Genomic DNA, 25961 nt, shown 5'->3' with positions numbered 1-25961 from the left:
AGGAAAACTCTTTTAGGGTCCATGGAATAACAGAGAAAAGGAGACAGCAGAATAATTTTACTCAATTCAATGGCATTTTGGTTGTGAAGTTTACAGTATAAAACAAGCTGGTGGAGACTTACTTGTGTTTTTTAAATTAAGGGTGATTAGAGCTTTTTAGAAAAAACAATTTAGTCACAAAAGCTGGTCTCTGAAATTTGATGTTGTTTTCAGTGAGTTTTATTTATAAAAGCGATGCCATGTAAGAGAGTGGGAATGGCTTGGCACAGAGTTGGTGCCACTTGGGAAACAAAGCAAAATTATAATTTTCTAAAGGTATAAATGATTTTAAGGTCAAATGATCTATTTTAGGTTTTATTTGAATAAACGCTTAATGTTGTGGACACTTATTTCAATTTCATTATCTTTATGGCTACAAATAGGAATGAGCTGAACTGGGGAGAAAGTATTTTTCAGATTTCTTGTATTCAACATTCCCCACTAAATAACTGTGTATGGATAAGCCTTTTTTGTGTGTTGCATAGTTAGAAATGGAAAGTTCAGTGAGTTTCCACACTGAAAAAGAAATGTGGATTACTTTAAAAAATTCAAGGAATATTTAGTCTGGGTTTTGGGGGTATTTTTTTACATTTGTGGTAATACTGTGGATTTAGCCTCAGTTTTCTGGCACTAACCTTTTCTTCTTACTAATGATATTTAAAATTATAGACTTGTCCTTCTTGATTAAAAGGGAGTTTTTTTGTAAAGTACATATATTTATTAAAGTAAAAAAATGAAAGGAATTCTTTATTATACATAACAATGTTTTTGTTTTAAGATTGAAATTAAAATAGCTGAAATAATCTCTATTTTTGTTCAAATAATTTCAAGTGTTTTTCTTTTTTAAAAAAAAATTTATTTATTTTTAGAGTGGGGAAGAGAGAGGGAGAGAAACATCAGCGTGTGGTTGCCTCTCATGCACCCCACACTGGGGACCTGACCCACAACCCAGGCATGTGCCCTATAGTCTGGGAATCGAACCGGCAACCCTTTGGTTCTCAGGCCAGCACTCAATCCACTGAGCCATACCAGCCAGGGTTCAAGTGTTTTTCTTTAATTTTTTAAGTAAGTGTAGTGACTTTCCAGTCCATATTTTCTAATGCTGAAAAGATAGACTAGTCATTATCTGTCTGCTAGTTTCATGCAACCATGTGGTATAGGTACATACATACTTATGGTACCTGTTGTGGTATTGTTCATAGAACTCTTGTGTCAGAATGAACATAGAAAGATAACCCTGTAAGGTTTCTTCAGGGCAAACATGTAAGGACTCATTTGTTTTTTTAATTGTATATTTTTAAAGTTATATGAAGAATAGGTATCTCTTAAATCCATAGCTTTACTCAGTGTTATTTATACACATGTACCTCCACATGCATTTTAAGCTCAATCATTATTTTAATATGTTCATAACTAAATATTGAAAATTATATTCTTTGGAAGGGCATGTGTAATACATTAAAAATAACAACTTGAAAATGAAAGTATTTCAAATATCTAATTCACTTTAAAAACTGAAAACAGCGCATTGGTTTTCATTTTTATTGAGCTGTAGTGCACACGCAGCATGTTTGTTCTGGGTGCACAGCATCATCATTCGATATTTGCATAGACTGTACGGTGATCGCCATGATCAGTCGAGTTAACCTCCAGGGTTCCGTATAGTTACAGATGTGTTTTTCCTGTAATGAGAACTTCTAAGTCTATTCTCTTAGCAGCTGTATAATCCTTTGCATTCATTTTTAAAAGTGAGTTTGTTAGCTATGTTTTGACTATCTTAATAAAGTTCACATCATCTGGAGGTATGTAGGAATCCATTTACCTTGAGAAATACAGTGAGGTTTATCTGGTCATTCAGCAACATTCCATTTATTGGATTCAAGAAAGTCACGCTTACTCTTCAAATAGAGATGCCAGCCTTCTCCCCACCCCCCAACTAAAAGGACATTTCACTTGCTTCCAATTTTGGTGACTATGAATAAAACCATTACAAACATTTATATGCAGGTTTTCGTATGGACTTAATTTTTAGTTCATTTTGGTCAATGCCCAGGAGTGTGATTCCTGGATTATATGGTAATAGTATGTTTAGTTTTATAAAAAAAAAAAAAAAAGCCAAATTGTCTTCCAAAGTGGCTCTTCCATTTTGTGCTCCCACTGATAAAAGAATGAGAGTTTCTATTGCTCCATATCCTTGCCAGCATTTGATGTTGTCGCTGATTCAGAGTTTGGCCATTAAGTATGGTGTTAGTTGTAGGTTCTTTGTAGATTTTTTTTATCAGCCGGAGGAAGGTCCCCTCTAGCTCTAGTTTGCTGAGAGTTTGTATCAAGAATGCCTTTTCTGCATCTGTTGATACGATTATATGATTTTTCTTCTTTAGGCCTGTTGATGTAATGGATTACATTAATTGATCTTCAAATATTGAGCCAGCTTTTCATACCCGGAATGAATCTTACTTGGTCATAATGTATAATTTTTCTTGTACATTATTGGATTTAGTTTTGCTAATATTGTATTAAGGATATTTGCATCTATGTTCATAAGATATATTGGTCTATAGTTTCCATTTCTTGTAATGTCTTTTTCTGGTTTTGGTTTTAGGTTAATACTGACCGCATAGACTAAGTTAGGAAATGTTTCCTCTGCATTTGTTTTCTGGAATATATTGTAGAATATTAGTATTATTCATTCCCTAAATATTTGGTAGAAATCACTAATGAACCCATCTAGGTAGGTCTAATCCTTTAGGTTTTAGAAAGTTAATTATTCACTTAATTTCTTTAATGGGTTAAGCCTATTCAGATGATATGTTTCTCCTTGTGTGAGTCTTAGTAGATTGTCTTTCAAGGACTGGTCCATATCATCTAGGTTATAAAAATGTGTAGGCATAGAGTTGTTCACAATATTCCTTTATTAGCATTTTAATGCCTTTGAGATTGCCAGTGATGGCCATTCTTTCAATTTCAATATTAATATTTATGTCTTTTTGTACTGGTTAGCCTAGGTACAGGTTTATCCATTTTATTGATCTTGTAAAAGAGCCAACTTTTATGTTGATATTTATCTATTGTTTTTATCATCTCAACTTTTATTGAATTTTCTGCCTTTTATTTCTTCTGATTACTTTTCATTTAATTTGCTCTTTTTCTAGTTATTTAAGGCTTAAGTTTTGGAGTATTGATTTTAATTTTTTTTCTAATATGTACAGTCAGTGCTGTCATGTGTCCTCTAGGCACCGCTTATGTTGCATCCCACATAATTCGATAGGTAACTTTTTCACTTTTATTTATTTTAAAATAGTTTTATTTTCATTATCATTAAAATTTGCCCTTTTAAAGAGGCATATACTTATAAGCATTTTATTGGGAAAAATTACAGAAATGTGATGTTGTACAGCATGTATCATTTGTGACAATAGCCCAGTTATTCATATCCTCCCAATTAAATGGCTTTCTGTTGTTAGAGAATATGTTTAGCTTCTGGGAAAAGGGTATTACATGTCACATTCAAGTTTCACTATCTAAAAAAGAAAGTTTGATCAGAGTCAACTTTTTTCTTATTTAAATCTAAGACTGTAAGACAATATCAAAATTAAATCAATGATTACTTTAATTTTTAAATAATGGATTTCATTTTAAATTGTTTTCAAGTTTTCAAAACAAAAATTTATTTTTAATTTCTTTTTAAAATGTATGGGGTGACATTGGGTAATAAAATTATAGGCCTCAAGTGTACAGTTCTGTAACACATCACCTGTGTGTTGCAGTGTGTGTTTGCAGCTCTTCCTTATAAAGTCAATGATTTTCTTCGATGTTTAAAAATATACAAACTGTTAAAAAAGAAAAAAAAACATTTTAGGATGTTTATCTTTTATGCTAATATCTGAACACACATTATTATCTCTTTGCCACTGATATATAAAGAGGATGTTAATTCCTTGTATTCAATCCTAGTATCTTAAGGCATATTATTACCAACATAACTGAATAAATATATTTTTTAAAAGTAATAAAAATAATTTTACCACCTAAAAGTAATTTTCATGAAGGAATGTTTTTAATTCACTTTTCTAAAAAGAGTACTTAAACAAGAGTACTTGTATCATTTGACTCATATGTATACTTAAAATATGAACACTCATTTGTAATTCAATTACTGTGCTGTATTTAAATAATTTGGTTTGAAGACATATTTCTTGTCCAAAATTTCTTAGAACATCTCATAATAGTTAGGACAACTATCATATTAATAATACATGGTAAAAATACAGTTGTTGGGTTTGGAGGTTCACATTACATTACTTGCCATCTTATAAGATAGTCGTGAGGTAGGTACTATTTGTTCCCATTTTACAGATGAAGAAAATGTGGCACTTAGCTCTTAAATGCTTGGTAAATGTTAGGTATTAAGTTAATCAAGAATTTTGAGGCCTAATTCTTATGAAAGAATTATTAACCTATAAAATTATACTTTTTAAATAATGCAAAGCAGTCAGAGAGAGAAAACAACAAATTAAATTTTGGGGGCTAATGTGAAATAAAGGCTAGTTTGTTTTTATCAGTAATGAGTTTTAGTACAGATACCTTAAAAAGGTTGATTTCTCATCCAATTTGTTCATTTGAATTCCTGACCAAAAACCTTGTGGTTGAAATCCACCTTTTCATGCTCTGACTGCATGCAGACAAGTTACTGGTTAAGGTGATGTAGGGGAATCTTGCTAATATTGAATTTCAAGTGACAGAAGAAAAGTCAGTATAAGAGGGAATTCAATATGCATGGGAAACCATTTGTTCCCTCTGCTTCTTTGATCCTTGCCAAGGCCCCAAAAGTAGAGCAAAGCGCCTGAAAACAGGGCAGCATTCTTGTGAGAAGCTGCAGGAGAATGCTGAGCTCTCACAGGAATTCAGTGTGACAGGATGGAAAACTAACCTGCCCGCGTCTCCCCTCTAAATGCGAGGAATCTGGGCCATGTCTACACCACCCAACATGCCTGCGTCTGCCCTGTAGAGAATGACCAGGAGATCTGCAATAGCAGGCACCTAGAGTCCTGTGTTTCGCCAGATGAGCGGTTTTGAAAAATCTTTAGGCCGTACTTGCTCATTTTCACAGATGCCTGTGGACTTGGGAGAAGTTTGCCATTTGTTCAGCTCAGAAATAAACTATTTCAGTGAAACAATTTTCACTGACATTTTGGAAACATTTGTCAGCAGAACAAATATTTGTATCTAAAATAGCCAGGCTATTGAGACGTGAGAAAACAAAACAGATGTTCGTTTGGGGTTGGTCAGCTAGTTTGTCTTGGTTGCGAGTGTTTTCCTTCTTTCTGTTTCTCCCTAGAGGACAGGCAGTGTTAACCTTAACAAGATTATACAATTCTTGGAAATTAAGTTCACTCATTGTTTTGTATTGTCAGAAATGTAATAAAAATGAGTTTCCTTACCTTTGAATTTTGGACTGTATTTCCAAAATGTGAAAAATTTGGTGTTTTAGCATTTACCCATTTTGTGCCTCATTACAGGCTTGAGTAATTTTGTCAAGTAGTTAGCCAGAAGTCAGGATACCTTATAGCATCAGATTAATACTTGGGTTTGAATGTGTAATTTTTTCCTTATGGTTATATATAACATAAGATGTATGTAAATAATCAAAGTAAGAAGGCATATATTATTGAGCTAATCAAGTTAATTTACTGACCTTCCTAACCATTTATATTTATCTTTTTTGTAGCTAATTGATTTACTGTTTCTGTAAGGCATTAAGTATCGAGTGGTACCAGCACTAACCAATGTAGTAAGTTCCCATGTTTAAGCTGGAGGATGGAGCATTGACTGACCCAGGTTTTTAGTTTGAGGTGGTGGGGAAGAGAACAAAGCTATCTGTGTTTGCCATCTTTCTATCTCATTCAATTGGGATTGAAAGGTTGGTGAATGAGTTTTGGATTAACTTTAAATAAAGGTAGGATTGATGAACCAACTTTAGTTCCTGCTTGAGAGCCACAAAAAAATTAAGTTTAATGATTTTTTAAAATTTACGGGATGATAACATATGAGCACGGGACAAAATTATAAAAGTATATAAAGGTTTTCAGAGAATGAAATTCTCTTCCTCTCCTATACCCAGGACCTTTCAGAGAATCAGTCTCTCCTGTATTTTTCCAAGCATACACTCTGCATAAATACATGCCTAGCACCTGCCCTGGCCACTTTCTTTCATATTCAAGTATACATACTTTTCATTATTCTTTTCCTTAAAGCAGAATGCCATACATGCTCTTCTAGACCCTACTTTTTGACTTAACATACAGAAAAATACTTGATAAGTATTTTTGTTATGGATTTGATATACAAGTATAATAGTAGCTAATATTTTCTGAGTGCTTACTACGCGCTAGACATTGTTCTATGCACCACTCATGCGTGAAGTTAGCTCCTTCCTCCCTCGCTCCATGAGACAGGCGGTGTTGTCCTTCTCCCCACTTTACAGACGGGGATGCCCAGGAGAAGTCAGCCCTGGCATTTCAACTCCAGAAGCTTGGCTCCAAACCTGAGTTCTTAATCAGGAAAGCGTGCCACTTCTTGAAACCACTGTGTCTGAAATTTCAGACCTGCAGAAACATGAAAGTGTAAACAAAGAGTTATAAAATGTAGTAGCTACCTGGTATTCGTTTTTTTAATCACTCATAGCACCTAGCCAAGGTAGACGTTAGAAGGTATTCAGTTAAATATGTGTAAAATGTTTGAATGTTCTCTATTTGCTGCTAAAATAGATAGGTCTGCAGTGATGGAGAAGCAGTATGTAATATATGTAAAGTTATTTTGTACTGTAAGTATTCCCTGAACTGTATCTTCTGCTTTCTTGAGTCTGCTCTATCCTCGCTCCCCCTTTATCCTATTTAATAATTGTATGTCACGGACCTGCTTTGGAAATAATTTTCCACAACATCTCTTCACCATTTCCCTCCCCCCATTCACCAAGGAATTCATTCTCTACCTTGACAACATTTTTTCTGCTCCTACCTCACAGCTGATGAGTTGATACTTGATGACTAAAAAAAGTACAGGGATACTGACATTTTCATGCCAAGCAGCAGGGCAGCCGTCCATTTTAAAGTGAAAGTACCCCAGTACAATCTCTTTCTAACACTTTTGAAAATATTTATATGGCCCCTTCAGAAACTTCACCAATTTCATAAAATTAAAATTGCATTTTCTTCAGCACTCCTATTTAAGACAAAGTTTACTGTTTCCACTTTTAGGTAACTGCTAATGTTTGACTGCAACATTGGAATAGTTTACATTGTACACAGGGTGGGGCAGAAGTAGGTTTCCAGTCATTCCTATGGAAAATAATACAATTAATAAATAATAATACAAGAATGAACTCTGCGTTGCACATACAACCGTAAACCTACTTTTGCTCCCCCCGTAAGCGCAGCCCAATAATCCCCAGATTACTGACTGGCTTGATAGTCATGGATTGGTTTGGAATGCATGTCTACCATTGTTTCTGTGAGAAAATAGCTTCCAGATTTCAAACTGCTTGTTTTAAAATATTTGGAACATAGCTGATCTTTAAATTAATAACTCTAATATGTCTACAAATCTGCATGAGTAATGTTAGCTTGAGCAACTGGGCAATAAGGAAGTTTTGAATTTTAAAGGTGAAATGATCATACGAACTCTTTTGCCTAGGACCGTCACTTGAGTGATTATGAATAAGGAATCCAGAAAGATTAAGTTTTCCCAAAGCAGCACAGCCTGTCATTGTCATCAGAGGCACCTCTTGATGGCACTCTGAAGTGGCAGCCTTGGGGGACAGCATGACATGGTGTGGCCTTTCCCATGCTGCCCTGGGCAGCACCCCTGTCTCCTGAGGATGGGTGTCCTTTAATGAGTCCCAAAGTAGGATATGTTCAGGATACAAGTTGTTGGGGCCAAGTTTATCAGGTTCCTCACTTGCAGTTTTTTCTGATACATTGACACAGTGAGACTCACTGGGAACTGCATGTAGTTCTCCACTCTCCACCCGCCCACTCCTGTAGACAATATCTGTGAGTGTCTCTTGGGCACCACGCTTCCTTGGCGTACAAGTGAGAGAAACCGGAGTGGCAGCTAGGGACTCGGACCTGGGCCAACCCAGGTTCTGATTTACCCTGGGCAGGTCTCTTAGCACTTTGGTGTATCAGTTTTCTATAAAATGTGCATAATACCACTCTTAAGCTTAGAATGAATGTGAGAATGAAGTTATGCAAGTGTCTAGCTGACACATACCAAGCAGATGTTCATAATTACTTCTGTGTGCCAGGCACCATGCTTGGTGCTGGGGATGTGGAGGTGACACGAAAGGCATATCCCTGGTTTCAGGAGGCCGAAGCGTTTCCCCTTGTGAGTATTATTACTATAGTGCATCGTGCATGGTGGTTGTTTCAGAGATGAAAGCCTCTGAGGTGTGGTCACCAGTTTCCTTGACAGAGAATGACTGGGGATGGTTAAAGCAAGGTTAAAGTGTGTGAGAAGGACAATGGAAGTTTTTATGAGGTTGTCCACAGACTACTGGCGAGTGATTAATGACCACACTCCTGGGATAATAAAGCTCTATTAATTTAGTCACGAGACCCTTCCTGAGGAATTAATTTACCTGGGAGACCTAAATTAGTGATTGCGTGGAAGGGAAGTAATAGTTATGGAATACAGAAAGAAAAGTCAAAGCAATTCTCTAAAATTAATTCAATTAATATTTACTCATCTCTGACTTCTGGTTAACTCTGTAAGGGTAGTCAACACATTTTCTTGCCTGTGGTTTATTATGGCTGATAGCTAAAAGTTTTCAAGGTTCTCTTATTTTAAGTCTTTTAGTCCTTGATAAGGTAACAGTCGCTGTGAATCTAATATAATTTAATGTAATAATTTATTCAAGGGTTTGCTGAGACCCCTTTTTGTGGGAACATTATAGATAGCTTCCACTTTAAAAATCTGGTCTAAAATTGTTGTGGTCACATTCTGTGGTATGCTTTGAAGCTTGTTGTTCTCTTACTTTGCAGCATCTACATGAATCCCAAGTAGCTTTGTGAGGCGTATCACAGGCCCTCTGTCAGAACTACGGCCTTCCCCATGGGGATCTTTCTCGATTAGGCCTCTTACTGTTTTTAAGACAATGTCACTCCTGTTTTCAGCAGAGCTACCTTGGTAAAGCTGTGGGTTCCCACTCCACTCAGCAACCAAGTGTAGCTCCTCTTCCAGCTACTCAGTATAACCTCTTACCTCATGGCTGCTTAAAGCTCAAGGAGAAACACGCATCTGTCAGCTGCCAGAAGGATAAGTAATGGCCCCCTTCTTCTAGATATTTTCAGTTTTACCCTAAAATAAGTAAGGTGCCTGACCCCAGTGCTCTGTGCTCAGAAGTAGAGTATGGAGTCAGCTGTCGTCAGCCGCAGAAGTAAGAAACTTGTAAAATCTGCAGTTTGATTTACCACAAGGCTGTGGTCCTGGCATCACACAACATCCTCTCAGTCATCAGACCTGTGAGGCATGTCTGTCTTGTCTCTCCTAGTAAGGTGCACCTGTGTTTCAGGAGAGAACTTGCTCTGTCTCGTCTTCTGCGCTGTGAGAGCTACCGGCGTCTTTGCCTGCACTGAGCATAGCTTTCTTTAGTCAAGCAGGCCGGTGCTGACCCCGCCCTCCCCTGGCTTTAGCTTACTTTTTCCAGCCCAGCTTTTCTTCTAATGTATGCATTCACTTTTTTTTTAAAGATTGCTTGCCATACAGTCATTGTGTATATATTTGATGGGTTATCTCTCTTAAACCCCTTTTGGAGAAAAGAAGAATATAAATTGCGCAGAAAATAGAATAAAAATTTAAATGTTTTATTCAACTAGACTAAGGTCTAGAGAACAGATTCCACAACCACTCCATGCTCAGGAAGCACTTACTTTGCAAATTACACTAATTAATTATAACCACAATTTGTCAACATCGCCATTTTGGTTCATATGCGCTCATGAAGCCTTAACCATTTGGTTAGTATCTGCACAAAAACCTCTTCTCATAGTTAGAGCTTCCTAAGAAGCACACACGTGTCTACCTTCTCTCCGCTTGAAGCCCCAAATCTACCCTAATTTAATAGACTTGTTAGTAGTTTCAGCTCAGCTGATTAGTGTAAAACATGTTGCCAAATGTGAAATTCCTCCCAAATGTAAGAATACATTTTCTCTACTGCTGACATTGTTTTCAAATTATGCAGTTCGAATGATCCCGTGTGAAGCATTCTAAGAACTTTCTTCTGGAGGAGTCTCTTTCTTTTCCAGTTTCCTATTTAGTGTTTTCCCTAAAGCATCTGCTTCAGTACCGTTGTTCAGCTGATGACCTCCCTTGACTCAGCATCGATATTGATAGAGATTCCTGAGGAAGCACACTTCTCACGAGACTTACTCCTTAATCGTGCTATTAAATTGTGTTACACTGTTTGCTAATTTGAGGAAAGGCAGCAAATGCGTTTCATCTGTTAGCACTAAATGGGTTTGAGGATGCTCTCCATCTCTTTGTTAGCTATTCACTGAGCATCTCTTACTTCGGAAGTACCGTTGGGGTCTGTGGGGACACAGAGAGCAAGAAGAGTTATTGTTCTCCTCTAGGAGCATTGTATTGTATGAAAAGCCAAGCCTAATAAAGGTTAAGTTTTAAAAACGTTGTACTAGAAGAAGCAGCAAAGGGCTCGGGAACTGTGCAGGAACAGAGGTTTCTTATGTAAAGTATTTGGAGAAAAAACTAACAAAGGAAGTGAAATTCATCCTCAGCATTGAATGATGTGAGTGAAGGCGGGACAGGGGAAGGGAGGGATATTTAGTCAAGGCCAGAGGAACAGACCCCTTTAAATGGGCTTAATGGCAGAGTATTATTCCATTAAGAACAAACTAAAACTATGTATCAGTTTCACTAAAGATAAAAGCAATTTTGAGCTGGAAGATCACTGAATTTATGATCATCTTTATAAGAGAACTGAGCTCAGAGAGGTGACTTTGAACAATTCATTTCACATGACAACACTAACATGTTTGAACAAATACTTTATCATGTATTATCTCATGTAACCTTCATAATGGTGCTGTCCCCATTTTAGTGTTGAGAAAACTAAGGTTCAGATCATTATATGAATTACAAGTTACCAGGCCCATTCTGAAATACATGTCAATCTTACTGTCTGAATTTGTAGGTTATTCTGTCCACTACTAGGAAATTCGAAATGCTCAACTTCCCATGTTCTGTCCTGTAAGTTAGGGAGGATGTGGAGATGGACCAGAATCCCAAAACTGGCAAGAGCCACGCCCTCCGCAGGTGGGTGGTTTCCCAAACACTGAAATGAAAGGAGTCCACGTTTCCGGAGTCAGTGCATGTTCAGGAATCCAGGCAGCTCATCTCGATCCTGGGCAGATCCTTTCCTCTGGCCCCAAACCTACAGAACAAGGTGGTGGCCAACCTGACTAGGCAGGGGCCCATCAGAGGCTGCCCTGCCTCGCTTTGTCCTCAACAGAGCCAAAAGAGTGGTCTGGCAGGGGGTCACTTGAGGAAAGACCCAAAAGAGGTGGAGAGAGAGCCCCCCCGAATATCTGGGGGAAGAGTGTTCCGGGACAGAAAACAGCAGTCACCAGGGCCTGGAGGTGGGACTGTGCTTGGTAGACTTGGTGAGTGACAAGAAGGCGGACAGGTTGGAGCACTGTGGGAGAGGAGAGGGGGAGGGGGCAGGGAAGGGGCACAGAGGCCAGATCACAGCAGGCCTGTGGGTGTAGAGAGGACTTGGGAAGTATTTAAGACAAAAGGGACAAAATGTCACACACATTGGAAAAGAGTCTCCTGGTTGTTGCTGTGTCTCCGCCAGAAGGAAGCAGAGCCATCAAGTAGGAGGAGATGACTCCAGGCATCCAGGTGGTAGGGAACAGCAGGTCAGTGCTGGGTGTGGAGCAATGAAACTGGTCAGATTGGAGAGAGATTAGAAAGTTGGGTGACTGGGATTTGTTATTAGACTGAATGTGAGAAGTAAGAACATAGGAATTGTGAATGACATCATGGATTTTGGCCTAACAGCTGGAAAAGTGAATTTGCCATTTACTGATGTGAGAAAGTGGCAGGGAAAGAAGGTATAGTTGAAGAACCCAGGGTTCTGTTTAGTGCCTGTGAAGTCTGAGATGCCTTAATTAGAAATCTCAGGGGAAGGCCTGGCCAGGTGGCTCGGTTGGAGCATCGTCCAATACACCAAAATGGCTGTGGGTTCAATCTCCAGTCAGGGCGCATACAGGAGGCAACTCATTGATGTTTCTCTCTTTCTCTCTTCCCCCTCTCCTCTCTCCCTCTGTCCCTCTACCCCTTTCTCTCTCAAATCAATAATCATATCCTAGGGTGAGGAGGGAGGGATAGGTAGATAGATAGATAAGAAATTCCAGGGGGATATGGCAAGTTAGTTGTTGGGTAAGCCTGATGTTCATAGGACAGTTTAGAACATACATTTGTGAATTGCCACAAATGTTGTTTAAAGCTTATGTGCCTGGATGAGTTGACTGGGCCAGCAAGTGCCAGTGCAGAAGGAGTGAGCATGCTGAGCCCGGGACCTTGGAACTGAGGCGGAGGCCTCCCGGAGGCTAAGAGAAGTCGGTGTTGTAGAAGGAAGGCAGGATTGGCTGTGTGCAATGCTGGAGGAAGTTAGAGAAAAATGGGAATTGAGATTTGACTATCGGATTTGACGATGTTGGGGTTAATGGTGAATTTGACAAAGTGAAGTGTTGGCATTTTAGAAAAAATAATATGATTGAAGTGGGTTTGAAAGAGAATGGGAAGCAGATATTCACAATTCTCTTAGTTATTTTTGCTGCACAGTACAAGGTAATAAAGAGGTGGAACAGAAACAAGAGAGAGTTTGGGAGTCTGTTTTAGGCCAGAACTGTACCTAGCCTAGATGCACAGGCAGTGGTCCAGTAGAAAGGGAATGCTGGCTGGTGTTGGCAATAGGGGCCTGCGATCTCACACCAAGACAGGGGTTGGCCTCAGGATCCCAGAGTTAAACCATCACAACAAAAGTGTAGGCAGACTGAGGGTAACGAGTCCTGGCAGGGGGGTTATCTGGCACAGAGAGTATAGAGTACGTGCTTCTATTTCTTCAGTGAATGAGAACCAGGCTGCTTGCTTGTGGCTGGGGTTTGACTTGGTCTTAGAGAGTGACAAGCTGTCTCCTGCTCTTGCTTGTGACCTCCTGGACCTAATGGATCCAGGCAGCACTAAGCTGTTGTGAGGGGAGGAGATTTTGTCCTGCTCTGCTGGATTGTCAGTGCTTAGCACATTGCCTGGCACATAGTAGGTGCTCTGCTTACCACATACTCTTAAGGTACCTCATGCTTCAGTGGCTCAGAGATCTGTTGGTGATGCCACAGGCAGGACTGGCTCTGTAATTTGTGGGCCCCAGTGCAAAATGAAGATGCGGGCCCCTTGTTCGTAAAGAGTTTCCAGATAGCACAGCAGAGAGTAAACCTAGTGTAGGGCCCATCTGAGCACAAGGCCCTATGTGACCGCGTAGGTCACGTGTCCGTGGCGCTGGCCCTGACTCCAGGTGCGGGGTCAATCTGATCAACAGCAGTCAGCAGACTAGGGGCAGTGGCTGGAGGTACAGTTCCCTGAGAAGAAAGCATTGCATACTTACTTCTCTTTCAGAAGTTTAAGAGAGAAAGATCGAACCCAAACAGTAGCTGCTGTCTTCACAGATGCACAGAGATGAATTCTAAGAAAGCAAGTGGAAAATGCTCATAGCCATTTAGAAACCTTCATGATTAAAAAATTCATGAGTGGTGCCTTCTGAGACAGAATGCCTCAAATCGCAGTGGTGAAGGGAAGGGTAGGAAAAAGTGAAATTCTACAATGCCTGAGGTTGCAGTCATCCATCTTCAATGTAGTGTGGCATCCATGACCATTAAAAAAAATGTCCTGCACAGGTGACTCAGTTGGGTGAGGAGTTGTCTGGACACCAAAAGGTTGCAGGTTCAGTCGCTGGTCAGGACGCATACCTAGGGTGCTGCTTTGATCCCCAGTTGGGGAGCTTATGGGAGGTATGGGAGGGCAACCCGTCAATGTTTCTCTCTCATGTTGATATTTTCTCTCTTTGCCTCTCTCCCCCTCCCTCCCTCTCCTTCCTCCTCTCTCCCTCCCCTTCTCTAAAATTAATAAATATGTCCTCAAGAGAGAGTTAACAAAATTTTAAAAGAGGTAAGAAAACCCTCCCCATTCATTCTCAAACCTCCAGGAGAGAAAGGTCCATGAATGGCAGTGAGATCCAGTGCAAAGACATGAGCTTACTTTGTAGTTGTTGTAAATGGATTTGTGTCTAAGAGTGTTTCTAAACAATAATATATAAAGATCTTATTAAAGACATTTTCCAGCGTTATTCCCTTCTATTGAGGAAAGGAAAAGAAATTTACCTGAACAAATGGTGCATATACACACATTCTCTGTTGCGAGCATTTCATGTCTGTGGTATTGCATTCTGTCACCTGAGAATTTGAGCATGAGGCTTAAGCCACCACTGGAATTTCTTTAGAGTCTGGAGAGTAATTGGAATTTCAGTTTTCAACTCTGAGGCTTTCTGACTGTGAAGGCTGAACCCAGGCTGCCCTTCTCCCTCACTGTCTTACAGAGAGAAGAATCCATTAAAAAATATTGTCAGAGGCCTGGAAGGAACATCTGTCAGAATCAGTGGTTAGAAGTCCCTGTAAGTCAAGGAAAATCTAAGTTTTCGGTGGGAGACGCCTACGTGCCCCTTTCCTTTGCCCTTTCACCTAAATTATAGTGAACAGGAGACTGGACGATGGTGGTAGGGCCTTTGAATTTTCCTTTGCTCAGAAACACAGCTTAACTCGTTTTCTGGTGTCACTGGTCTGCTTTGGCCCTCCATAGTCAAACAACTACAAAGAGCACGGTAGCCAGTGTCCCCAAGGCCACACATCTGGCACAGAGCCCATCTTTCGGTTTTGTTAGGTTTGGTGCTGGCACCTAGCCATTCTGTTAGAGATGCGCACACAAAGTCACACCTAAGGAGTGTGTGTCCAGTGCCCATATCCACCTGAGGAGAAGCTCTCTCTTGTATTTCAAGTTACTGTGTTCAGGGGAAAAACAGAATCTTACCCTTGTCTTGTTTTGTTGGAGTGTTCAAGATAGATACCTTTGGATGTCATGATGGCTCGGCTCCCTGACCCCCAGGATAGGGTCTTCTAAAAAGGATTTATTAAATTCCTTTTATGCTCATTAGCAACTCAAAAACAATAGCATTTTGTTTGGGACCTTGTTCTCCACTTAGTCCAGCAACATGTTTTACTTACTCTCTCTACCACACAATTTTAACATTTAATGTTTGCATCAGTTTGGAAGAAGAGATATCACCCAGGGAGGTCAGGAGGCAGTCATTGAATTGAATCTCAGAGTCACCACGGAGTTGCAGAAAATGCACAGTCACTTTAATGATACAGCTACATGTTCCTAAAAGCCAAATCTGTTTTGTAAATACAGTTTCATTGAAACGCAGCCACATTCCTCCATGAACACATTGCCTGTGGTTGCTTTTGCACTGTAACAGCAGAGCTGTCATTGCAACTGAGACCATATGGCCCACAAAACCCAAGATTCTTTACAGAAAATATTTCCCAACTGCTGCATTAGAGGGTACAGACTCCGCTCCCAAAACAAAAATTAAAATTAGATAGGGTGGGCAAGCCAGTTCTGTGCCTCCGCATGACCTGTGACCCATACCCTGCTGACCCGCAGGTCAGTTCCACTGCTTTTGCCTCTCACGGTGCAGCTGGTTGAGAGGTTTTCTGGGTAATTGTGATTGTGTGTGGTTTTCACCATGTGCATTGATTAAAGAATCTGTCTCAGGAGTAAGATGCAATCTCAATTATTTATGTTAATTAACTCAGTTTACAGGGCAGTTACCTCTGCCCCAGAGGAAAATTTCAAAAACTATAAACAGAGATACACCCAATGGGTGCATAGGATTCTTTTGCCCAGTGGCATCTGCCCCTTGAGGAATGCCAAGCGAACCATAACATCCTTCCCTCATTGAGTCGGAATTAAGCTGTCTTCTTTCTTTCAGTCTTCCTCACTCTGACCTGATGTGCCACCTTTTAAGAAGACTTTTGCATATATGTATGTTGATTTTGAGAGTCTCAGAATTTGGGGGTTCCTGGGTGTTGATTGCTCTCTGGCATCTTCTTCACACTCACCCGTGTGAGTATCCCATGTACTTAAGTCTTGAACATGATACTTCTGCTTTTAGGGACGTAACATACCCTGTTCTTTTTATCTGAGTTCTGCATAGCAACAAATAGAATGTAATTTCTGATTACCATGTTCACTGAATTCGGATAGTCTTTGTAAGGATTTTCCGCAAAGCTCTGCAGTTCCTTTTGTGATAGGTAATGTCTTAGGGTTAGCAGAGACTCAGGGTCCAGGCAGAGACTGTAGCTGTCCAGACCTCCACTCAGCGCCACACATGTGACAGGAGCATCCTCTCAGCAGCAAGGAGGAGTCAGGTTACTTAATTCTGTTTCTGGGCAGGAGTCCTTCAGCTCAGACTTGGAATGAGCCCTCCCAGAGCCCAGCGAAGGAAGCCTGCAGGAGCCCAGTGTCCTGCTTCCCCAAGGGAGCTGAGTTACAGCAGAAATTCCCTGCTACCCTTAGAATAAATGAGAACGCTTACCCCTAAATCTTCAACCAGGTCTCCATGCTGTGCAGCAAGACTCCATAAAAATCAAACACTCCTCTGAAGGAAACCATCATTTAAAGAAATATCAGCATAATTTGAGGAACTAGCAAGCCTGGAAATACTTGGAAAGTATCTGCAAATATGAAAAAGAAATGAAAACTTTTATATATTAGTAAAGGGAAATAAAAACTTGGCAATGAACTTAGATGGGTCATAGAAGGAAATAGTTGTCAAGCATATATACACAGGCATTTCCAGTATCTTCAAATTGATAGCATGCAATACCATTCTACACCTAATAAAATAGCAGTGACTTTTTGAAACAGTGACGACCAATGTGTGTAAGGCTGTTCTAAAACTGACACAATTTAAATTAATATGATCCTTTTGAAAACTGTTTGGCAATACGTATAAGAAAGTAGATAAATGTTAAGGGAGGCATGAGAAATAAAACCAGATAAGGAATTTGGACTAGATACAGTAGGCAGTGAGCCCTGATGATTTCTGAGGGCTGAAGTTGCCCAGGGAATTCTATATAGATTAGTCCACTGGTGACTATTTAAAAGGAAGAAACCAAAAACTAACATCTAGGATGGTTCAGTAAATATTGTTCATCCACAGGTGATAGAACTTGAAAGCTAAGTGACTAGGCTATGTCCTCCATTTGACAAACCAGAAGACCAAGGACAAAAAAACACTTCCCTGAGACCCTAAGACTTGTGAGGTCAGGAGAACTAGAGAAGCCAAGAGGAACTTGATGGAATCTTCTTAGTTCTAATTCTGCTTGTCTTTTTAATATTAAAGGATTTGTGGAACAATTTAGCACAATTTACAAATGTAGAATTTTAATGATCTTGTGCAGAGCTTAGTATTTTGTGATTGAATTTATAAGCATTAGCTTTTAAGTAAGATTTTTTTTGCTTTTAAGTAAGATTTTAAATAATTAAACTATTTTCCATTTGAAAATATTCTGAGTAGCTAGTAAAAATCATTAAATAATCTTCATAGATTGAATAGAGTAAGAGCCAGAATTGAGAAACATTCAATCCTTCAGTCATTGTTTTTTTTTAAATGTCTGCTTTGCACTCTAGAGACTTACTGTGCTCTCAGATTACACAGGGACACCCCCAGTTCTGCCCTCCAAGGGCAGGAGTGATGGACATTTGCTCAAAATCAATCAATCAAATTATATGGCATCCACTAGGAATATTAATAATTGCACAAAATTATGTAACCATATAATAGAGATAAATGTAATTACAAAGGAAAAACCAAGATTTAAATGGCGAATTCACAGCACTGATATTTCAGCTTGATCTTTAGGGGTTTCTATAGGAATTTCACAGACAGGTCAGGGGAAGGAGCTGAGTTGAGAAAGAGCATTCTAAGTGAAAGAACTTGCCAAGTTGCAAAACAGCCTGACCATTTCAGAGCACTGAGAATGTTAGGCGTGTCTGTCCCAGGTGCAGACCATGGAGGAGAGAGAACAGTTAGAGGTAAGGGTGTCAGACAGTGACTCTGTGGGACTTTTCTTTTTCTCAAGGTAGCTGACATCATAGAATGCTAGTGTCATACACGGTTCTAAGTACTTTTACTGTATATTCATTTTATTTTATTTCATTTATTCTCATTTCATCAATAATGAAAATGAGTCATAGAAAAGGCATATAACTTACACAAATCATACTATTACTACTTAGCAGTGAGATTAAGATTCGAAAAGTGGCCGTGAGTCCAAAGTTGAATGTCCTCAAACCTAGACTGTCCTTCCTGTTCTGTATTGGGAGTTTGGAGCTTTGAAGGGTATTTAAGCTCTCGGTCATGGTGGTACAGACAATCATTGAAATGCTCTGTGTGGCAAGCTTACAAACAGTCACTTGTAAGAATTAAGGCAAGGGATGATGAGAGCCTGAATTAAAACAAAAGTATTTAGGAGATAAAAGCCTTGGAATTTCATCTTGATTTGACCAGGCTTGGAAAATTGGGTAGATGTTGGTACCGTTAATCAGGCTTCTTAACAGAGAAGGAAGATTCAGTTTGGGACAACTTCAGTTGTGCTGTTCATGGAATATTCACATAGAGAGGTGTGGCACCTCTCAAACAGTGGGGTATTCAGGTCAAGAGATCTGGAAGTAAAGCTTTAAACTCATTACCCCAGAGGTTATCACTGAAATCCCTCTTACAAATACTACCACCCACTGAGAGCTTATACTGAGATAAGAGGACCTTCGAGAAAAATCTAGTGCACTGCTATTCAAAACACACTTCAGCCACTGGCTGCCCATCCACTAATTGTTTCTTACCAGTTTGTGGTAATACAAGGAATGTGCTTCAGAATGTAATCCACTGCATCACTAAGCACATTGTTTACTTTAGCTGACTATTCCTTTTAATCTTAGCAAGACTTTTAAGGAAGGAAGCATTGCATTAATTAACATCCTGATGCAAACTCCTTATTTTGTCCCAGATCAGCACTTGGAGTATCACTAATATTTAAGCATTTGGGCAGAGGAAGAGTTTTCCAGAGACACTGAGAAGGAACAGTGTGAATGGCAGGATGAGAAGCAGAAAAATAAGGGAGGTATACATGGTTTAAAGGAACGGGTGGTCAGCACAGCCACAGAGCTCAAATTTGACTGAGGACTAACATGATTGGATTTAGCCATTACAGGGCCATCAGTAACATTTGAGGAATTTTAACCCTTGTTTATTCTTCTTCCTTCTGCTGTCTCATTTTTATCCCACTAGTCTACCTCCCAAATAATTCTCAAATCTTTACTTTTGCCAGATACAGAGAAGACCTCTTTACCTCTAAATCTAAAATACACTTGGATTCAGTCTTCATTTTACCTTGGCTGATCTGAAGTTACAGATCACTCTCTTCCCATACTCTTTCCTCTACAGTATGCTGGCCTTGGTTCTCCTTCTCGTACCCACCTACCTCCCCATCTGTCTTTGCTCATCTCTTCTACTCACACTGCATGTTTTTAATTACACCCATTTCCCATTTCTTTTTAAAATTTTTTATTTATCGATTTGAGAGAGAAAGAGAGAGAGAAACATTGATTTATTGTTCCACTTATTTATGTATTCATTAGTTGATTCTTGTATGTGCCCTGACCAGGGGTTGAACCGGCAATATTGACATGTTGGGACAACACTCCAACCAACTGAACCACCCAGCCAGGACTAACTGTACCCATACCTTAAGTTACTCCTGGTGTCAGTTTCTAAATCACATCTCTTTCCTAAGCTTCGAATCAGTCTAACAGCCTACTGGGTATGAATGCTACAGACTCTTCAAGTTCCATATGTCCAAACGTTGAACCTGAATTCTCACCTGCGCACTTCCCTATAATCCTTTTTTCTTCCTAAATCTCATACTTTCTATTATAGTGTACCCAGTTGCCAATCCCTTGGCCTGAGCATCATACTTGACTTCCTCCTTCTTCCTTATCTAACTGATCTCACCTCCTAATGGCACTTCAAAACATTAACTCTCCCTGTCCCCACTACCCGTATCTAGGCACCAGTATCTCTTACCCGAATTACTGAATTGTCCTCTGGGATGGGCTCCCTTTTCAGTCTTCACTTGTCTCCAGTACCCTGGCACACTGGAGCCAGTCTTCTATCTGGATGGAAGGGTGATCACATCACTCTCTTACTGAATACTTTGTCCACTCCACTTCCCATGCCACCCCACTTCCCACCCACCTGCTTTCTCCCACCCCACCTCATCTCTGTACTCTTCCTCCATTAATTCAGGTCAGATTGATTTTTTTTTCAGTTCTTCAATCTCTCTCTCCCTCCCTCCCTCCCTCTCTCCCTCTCTCCCCCTCTCTCTCCCCCTCCCTCCTTCCCTCCCTATCTCTCTCTCTCTCTCTCTCTCTCTCTCTCTCACACACACACACACACACACACACACACACCTCTTTCAGCATGCTCAGTGGCTGCCTGAACCATATTTTTATTCCCTTGTCACTGGTGCATTTTTCCTCCATCTTCAGGAAGCTTCCACAACCCTGTACATATGAGTCACGTGGACTTCCTTTGTGGTCTCCTAGCATTCTGTCTTTTCCATGTTACAACCTTTTCCATATTGTTTTGTAATCTTTAATTTTTGTCACAAATCAGTGCCTTCCTCTGAATTTTAATCTCCAAGAAGGCAGGAACCAGGTCTTTTTGGTCCATCATTGTGCTTCAAGCTCCTCCCTAGTGCAATGCCTAGAAGAGTGTGAGCATTCAGCCAATGCTTGTGAAGTGAAATGAATGCTCTTCTGAGTATTTTCACATCCATTGTCTCAGCGGGGGTCAAGTTGAACAATTTGGAGAGGATTTTAACGAAACATGAGATGTCAGTGGATTAGAAGATTAAAATATTTGTTGAGTTGTTTTGCACTAGGAGGAGGAAGGAGAAGTTAGTTGGGAAAGCTGGTTAGGAGAGCAGATGCATTTAATTCCACCTCAAAGAACAAAGAGGAAGAGATTTTTTTTAACTAGCTTGCATCATTTAAATTTCCTCTTCTAAGAAGTTGAGACTGGTAAATTGTGTTTGTGTGTGTTTATTAATATTTAAAGCTGTCAGATTGTCCATCTTTTAGGGCTTTTATTCTCCACCTGGAAAAAATTTAGATAAGGTGATTTAAAAATCAACCTGAAAACTTTGCTCATTTAATTTACTTGGGGGTGGGGGGCAAGGAAGTTACAGAAGTGATTAATCAATTGTAGCTTTTTCATTTCCAAAAAATTGAGATGGGATATATTTTTAAATATTTAATTGGCTTTTTTAAACAGGTACAGAAGCAAACACAAGGAAATAAAGGAATGGGCATAGTAGGAGGAAACCAAGGCTAAGAAAAGCTAGGTATGACAGACGTTGAGGACGAAATTAACCCTAAGCTACCTGGAAGTCAAGGCAATGTGATAAGGTGCATTGCTTGATGTCCTTTAGCTTCTCAAAATGAATTTCCAAATACAGAGAGCTCATGATTCCAGACAGACTTTACAGGTCAAATCCCATGCCAGCTCTGCCAGTTGTGAAGTACATGCTTTGGTTTGAAACTGTTTAAGAGGTTGGCGCATGTTCTGTCTAGGGTAGTGGCTATCCAGTTCTGCATTGAGATGTAGCTTATAGAATATTTACAGAAAAGGAAGGTCAAGACTTTTTTCTTCAAAGCACAGTTGTGAATCCACTGAACTCTAAAAAAGATATTCATTTGGAGCTTCTAATTCTCCATAAAACATGGAAGGAAGATGCTTGGTTTGGAACAACTTGAGAGGATGCCAGAGTTTTCTGCCTCTGCAAGAAAAGTGATCTAATGTAGATTTCGAGCATGCTTGACTTCGACCAGGTAGAACTGTATTCTCACAGTTCTACACGGTGCGTTAGGCCAAAGGTGCATCCCAAATAACTACGTACATGGACCTTCCATTGTGTGTGTTGAGGGATGTTGTTTGGGACTTTCCACCCACAATTAACTAATGGGCTTGGCAGTTATCACAGTGGTTTCTGGGTAGGAGGATTTCCTAATGGGTTTGCATGAAGAAGTATGCTGTGGCAGTGGACATGCAAAAGCCTCATTTAAAAGTGACACAAATCTACTTTGGTTTTCAAACTAAATAGGAGGTACAGGGCTGTTCCATGTGATTTAGAACTGGAATTTCCTCTGTCAAAGTCCCTTCTTATCTACTCTGACTCCTAAGGCTTAAACATGGCGGTAGCACTGAGACCATGCAGTTGGGCACGTGATGACCTGTGGGTAGAGGGGTAGAGTCCAGGCTGACAGTACAGTAACAAAGGCCTTCACCTGTTCTCCGTAGTTTTCTCTTTGGTGAAATATAACATCAAAATGTCTCAGTGAGAACATTAGATTGAGAGATTCCAACCCATATCTAAGAGAGAAATCTGGCAAAGATCCGGGGGAGAGCCAGCACACTGGCACATCTGGAATTTGGGGAGGTAGAAAATGGCTGGTGTGTAAACTGGATGGGCTAAGAAAAAAATGTACCTAAGACATGTGAGTAAATGGTTTGTTTTTCACTCTGGAAACAGGGTAAGTCTCTTCCCAACTGCCGCCCAGCCTTCCTTGAAGTTGGTTGGGGCCATTCTTTATGATTATTTCTGTGGTTTCTCTGAGTTACCCAGATGAGTGATTTTTAATGTGCCACCTAGCTTGGGATTTCTGGTTCAGAGAGACTGAGACACGGGAAGAACCCAGGATGAATGCTGTAAGAGCATGGGTATTGCCTATATATCTCTGCTCTGTTTGTCTTTCAGCTCCCTTGTTCTCGTATAAAATGAAAGAGGAAATGGAGATTTTTTAATTTTCAAAAAAACTCTCCCTGGTATTGTTTCCCCTGCTCCAGAGCTGATTTTTCTTTTCATTTCTTTCCATACACCAACCAGAAGACTTTTTGTAGGCATGAGAGCAGCTGGTGAGGCTAATGTGTGAACCTCTCAGTACAGCCAGGCACTGTCCCGGGAATGAAAGAAACAAGTGCAGAAGTTGGGGGGCGGGGAGCACGGGCTAATCATAGAGAACTGCAAAGAAAATGTAGGCAGCTTAGTACAACCTATTGTCCTCAATTAAATTTTAGTAATCTTTGATCACATATTTTTTCAAAACAAGTCTCAGCATCAAATATCTCATAAATTATTTGCCAGTGCCAGTAAAAGGTAATGTAAAGTTTGAGCAGAGTGAAGTGCGTCTGCTCTTCCAACTTTCCCCATGAAATAAAACAAGGTTCACTGTGGCCCCACGGTGCCGGAACCCAGAGATGAGAGTTCTTCCTCTATTTCTACAGAGTACAGTACAATCCATAGCCCATCAACACCCATTAAAGATTCGGACTCTGATCGGTTACGTCGAGGTTCGGATGGGAAGTCACGTGGACGAGGCCGAAGAAACAATAATCCTTCACCTCCCCCAGACTCTGATCTTGAGGTATGTCATTGCCAACAGCCGGGTGAGAAACAAGGCACCTCAGTAGCTAGGTGGTGGTTCTGTGCACCCGCATGGTCAACAGCAGTGACCAAGGTGTCCAAGTGCTTTGTTATTGCTTTCTTCTTCGTAGTATCTGCAGTTAGAGGGTTATTTTCTCTCTTTCACATTTATTGTGGGGAAAGCAGTGGTTTCTGTTTTCCATTCTTACTATGTGGTAAAGTATCCACTTATTTCTAAGGAAATATAATAAATTGTATAAGTCTGCTTGAACAGAACTCTCTTAGAGTGCTCTATATCATTTCAGTTTAGTAATTAAAGACACACTTCTGTGTGTTCAGAAGGAGAGCCTGCAGTGTTCTAAACTAAAGTGGTCATCGTCTTGTGAGACATGTGGTGTTGGGTTCAAAAGAGGTTAAATAAAACCTTAAAGGCTGGTAGAGTCCATGGCCTTGAATCCACTGCAATTACATTTTTGGTTTTTTTTTCCCCCAAAGTGAAATTTAATGGTGGAAAACTTGATTATTTTTGCCAAAATGATGAAATTTTCAGCATATGGCTGGTGTGAGTGGGAATGGAAAGAAGAAAAGCTGGCTTTGAGGCCTTTGGTGGTTTCTCAAAGGCCTTTTGGAAATGAGTCCTTTAAATCAGTTCTGAGTGCCGCAGGAGCAGGTGTGATGTGTCCGCTTAAGTCATTCACAATCTGTAATCATAAGAAAACCAAACAGAACAATATACACCCCATCCATTTGCTAACAGCCCAATAGGTAACATAAGATAAACAGATGATATAAAATTTTAGTTTTTGTGAGCAGCTTTTTAAGTACTCGGCTTGATAAGAATAAAACATAAGATTACCTGTTTTAACACTTCTTTATGAATAGAGAGCAGAGATAAGGAAAAGATAAACTGAATGACTTTTTAATGGATTGTATCTCTCTGTCTTGGAAGTTATAAACAGACTAGTGTTAGCTCATTTTTTATTTCTTCAGAACTACGAACCTCTTCTGGAAGTAGAAAGGACATATGTTATCATTGCTCTCCTATACTTATATTGATGTAGCTAATGTAATTGTCATCTTGTATTTATCTGAAGTTGCAGTTGAAGAAAAGCTGAAAGAAATACTTCAAATAGTTGTAGTTTTAAAAAAGAGTAAATTCAGATTTTTCAGTTGTATCTCATTTCAAGACTAGTATTCATATTGACGTTAACTGAACAACGAGGTTTCTCAAGCAAGGGACAGACACACTGATCCGGTTCTTCCTTTGTAGAGGGTGTTCATCTGGGACTTGGACGAGACCATCATTGTTTTCCATTCCTTGCTTACTGGGTCCTATGCCAACCGATATGGGAGGGTGAGTACCAAGGGGCATTTCTTTGTCTTGAGAGTAACAAGGCCTAGAATTGAATTTTTGTCCGAATGGGAATGTAGTTAAACTTTAAACAATAAATTCAAAATCTAAAAGGGAAAATAACTTGATATATTGATGTAGTCAGATAGATATGTAAGGAAAAACATGTAAATGAACAAAAGGGGATTGTTTTATGTTCTTAAAAATGAGAGGAACATTATGCAATTTAATTCATTCTTATTCAGCCCCTGATGAATAAAAGTGATTGAATTGCTATTATAGGATGAATCATGAAAATGTATAGATGACAGCCCTGGCTGGGTGCCTCAATGCGTTACAGCATCATCACCAAAGAGCGTCTTATGCACCAAAGAGGTTGTGGGTTCAATCCCTGGTCAGGGCACATTACCTAGGTTGCAGGTTTGATCCTCAGTTTGAGCACATACAGCAGGCAACCAGTCAATGTTTCTCTCCCCCTCTTCCCCTCCGCCCCCTCCCCCCCTCCCCCTCTCCCCTCTCCACTTCCTCTCTTCCTAAAATCAATAAATATATCCTCAGGTGAGGACTTAAAAAATGTACAAAGAAATAGATCTTTTAGGTAGTATATTTTATTTGTCATGTCCTTTTAAAATTATTATTCACAACATATTCAGTGGAGCAAATATTCATTTGCTATTGTCTTCAGTGATCAGCAGTGTTAGTATTTTATTTTCAAAGCACTTGTTATGAATGTCTTTATCAGTTCCTTTGCCGTAGGGCTGAATTTTTGTGAATGGTGTGTAAAATTGGGACTCTGAATGACAGTAGGACCAATATGTTTATGTTCAAGTTGTTACCATACTAACCTTGTTGTTGTAGGTAAAAATAATGTTATAGACCACCTTACATGACTACAT

The 25961-nt window shown here is 39.7% G+C and overlaps 1 protein-coding gene across 20 annotated transcripts in view; it reads left to right on the top strand.

Moving 5' to 3' along the window:
• The window catches only part of EYA1 (EYA transcriptional coactivator and phosphatase 1), a 295372-nt gene that overhangs the window by 202897 nt on the left and 66514 nt on the right, over positions 1–25961 (top strand). For all 20 annotated transcript variants that reach the window (XM_036031207.1, XM_036031210.1, XM_036031209.1 and 17 more), the window contains 2 exons: positions 23576–23715; positions 24985–25068. In XM_036031207.1, the coding sequence (XP_035887100.1) occupies positions 23576–23715; positions 24985–25068 (224 nt within the window). The remainder of the gene's footprint in view (positions 1–23575; positions 23716–24984; positions 25069–25961) is intronic.

Source organism: Phyllostomus discolor, chromosome 7, assembly GCF_004126475.2.
Source record: "Phyllostomus discolor isolate MPI-MPIP mPhyDis1 chromosome 7, mPhyDis1.pri.v3, whole genome shotgun sequence".
NCBI lineage: Eukaryota > Metazoa > Chordata > Mammalia > Chiroptera > Phyllostomidae > Phyllostomus > Phyllostomus discolor.
This window is presented reverse-complemented; position numbering and strand designations above follow the sequence as displayed.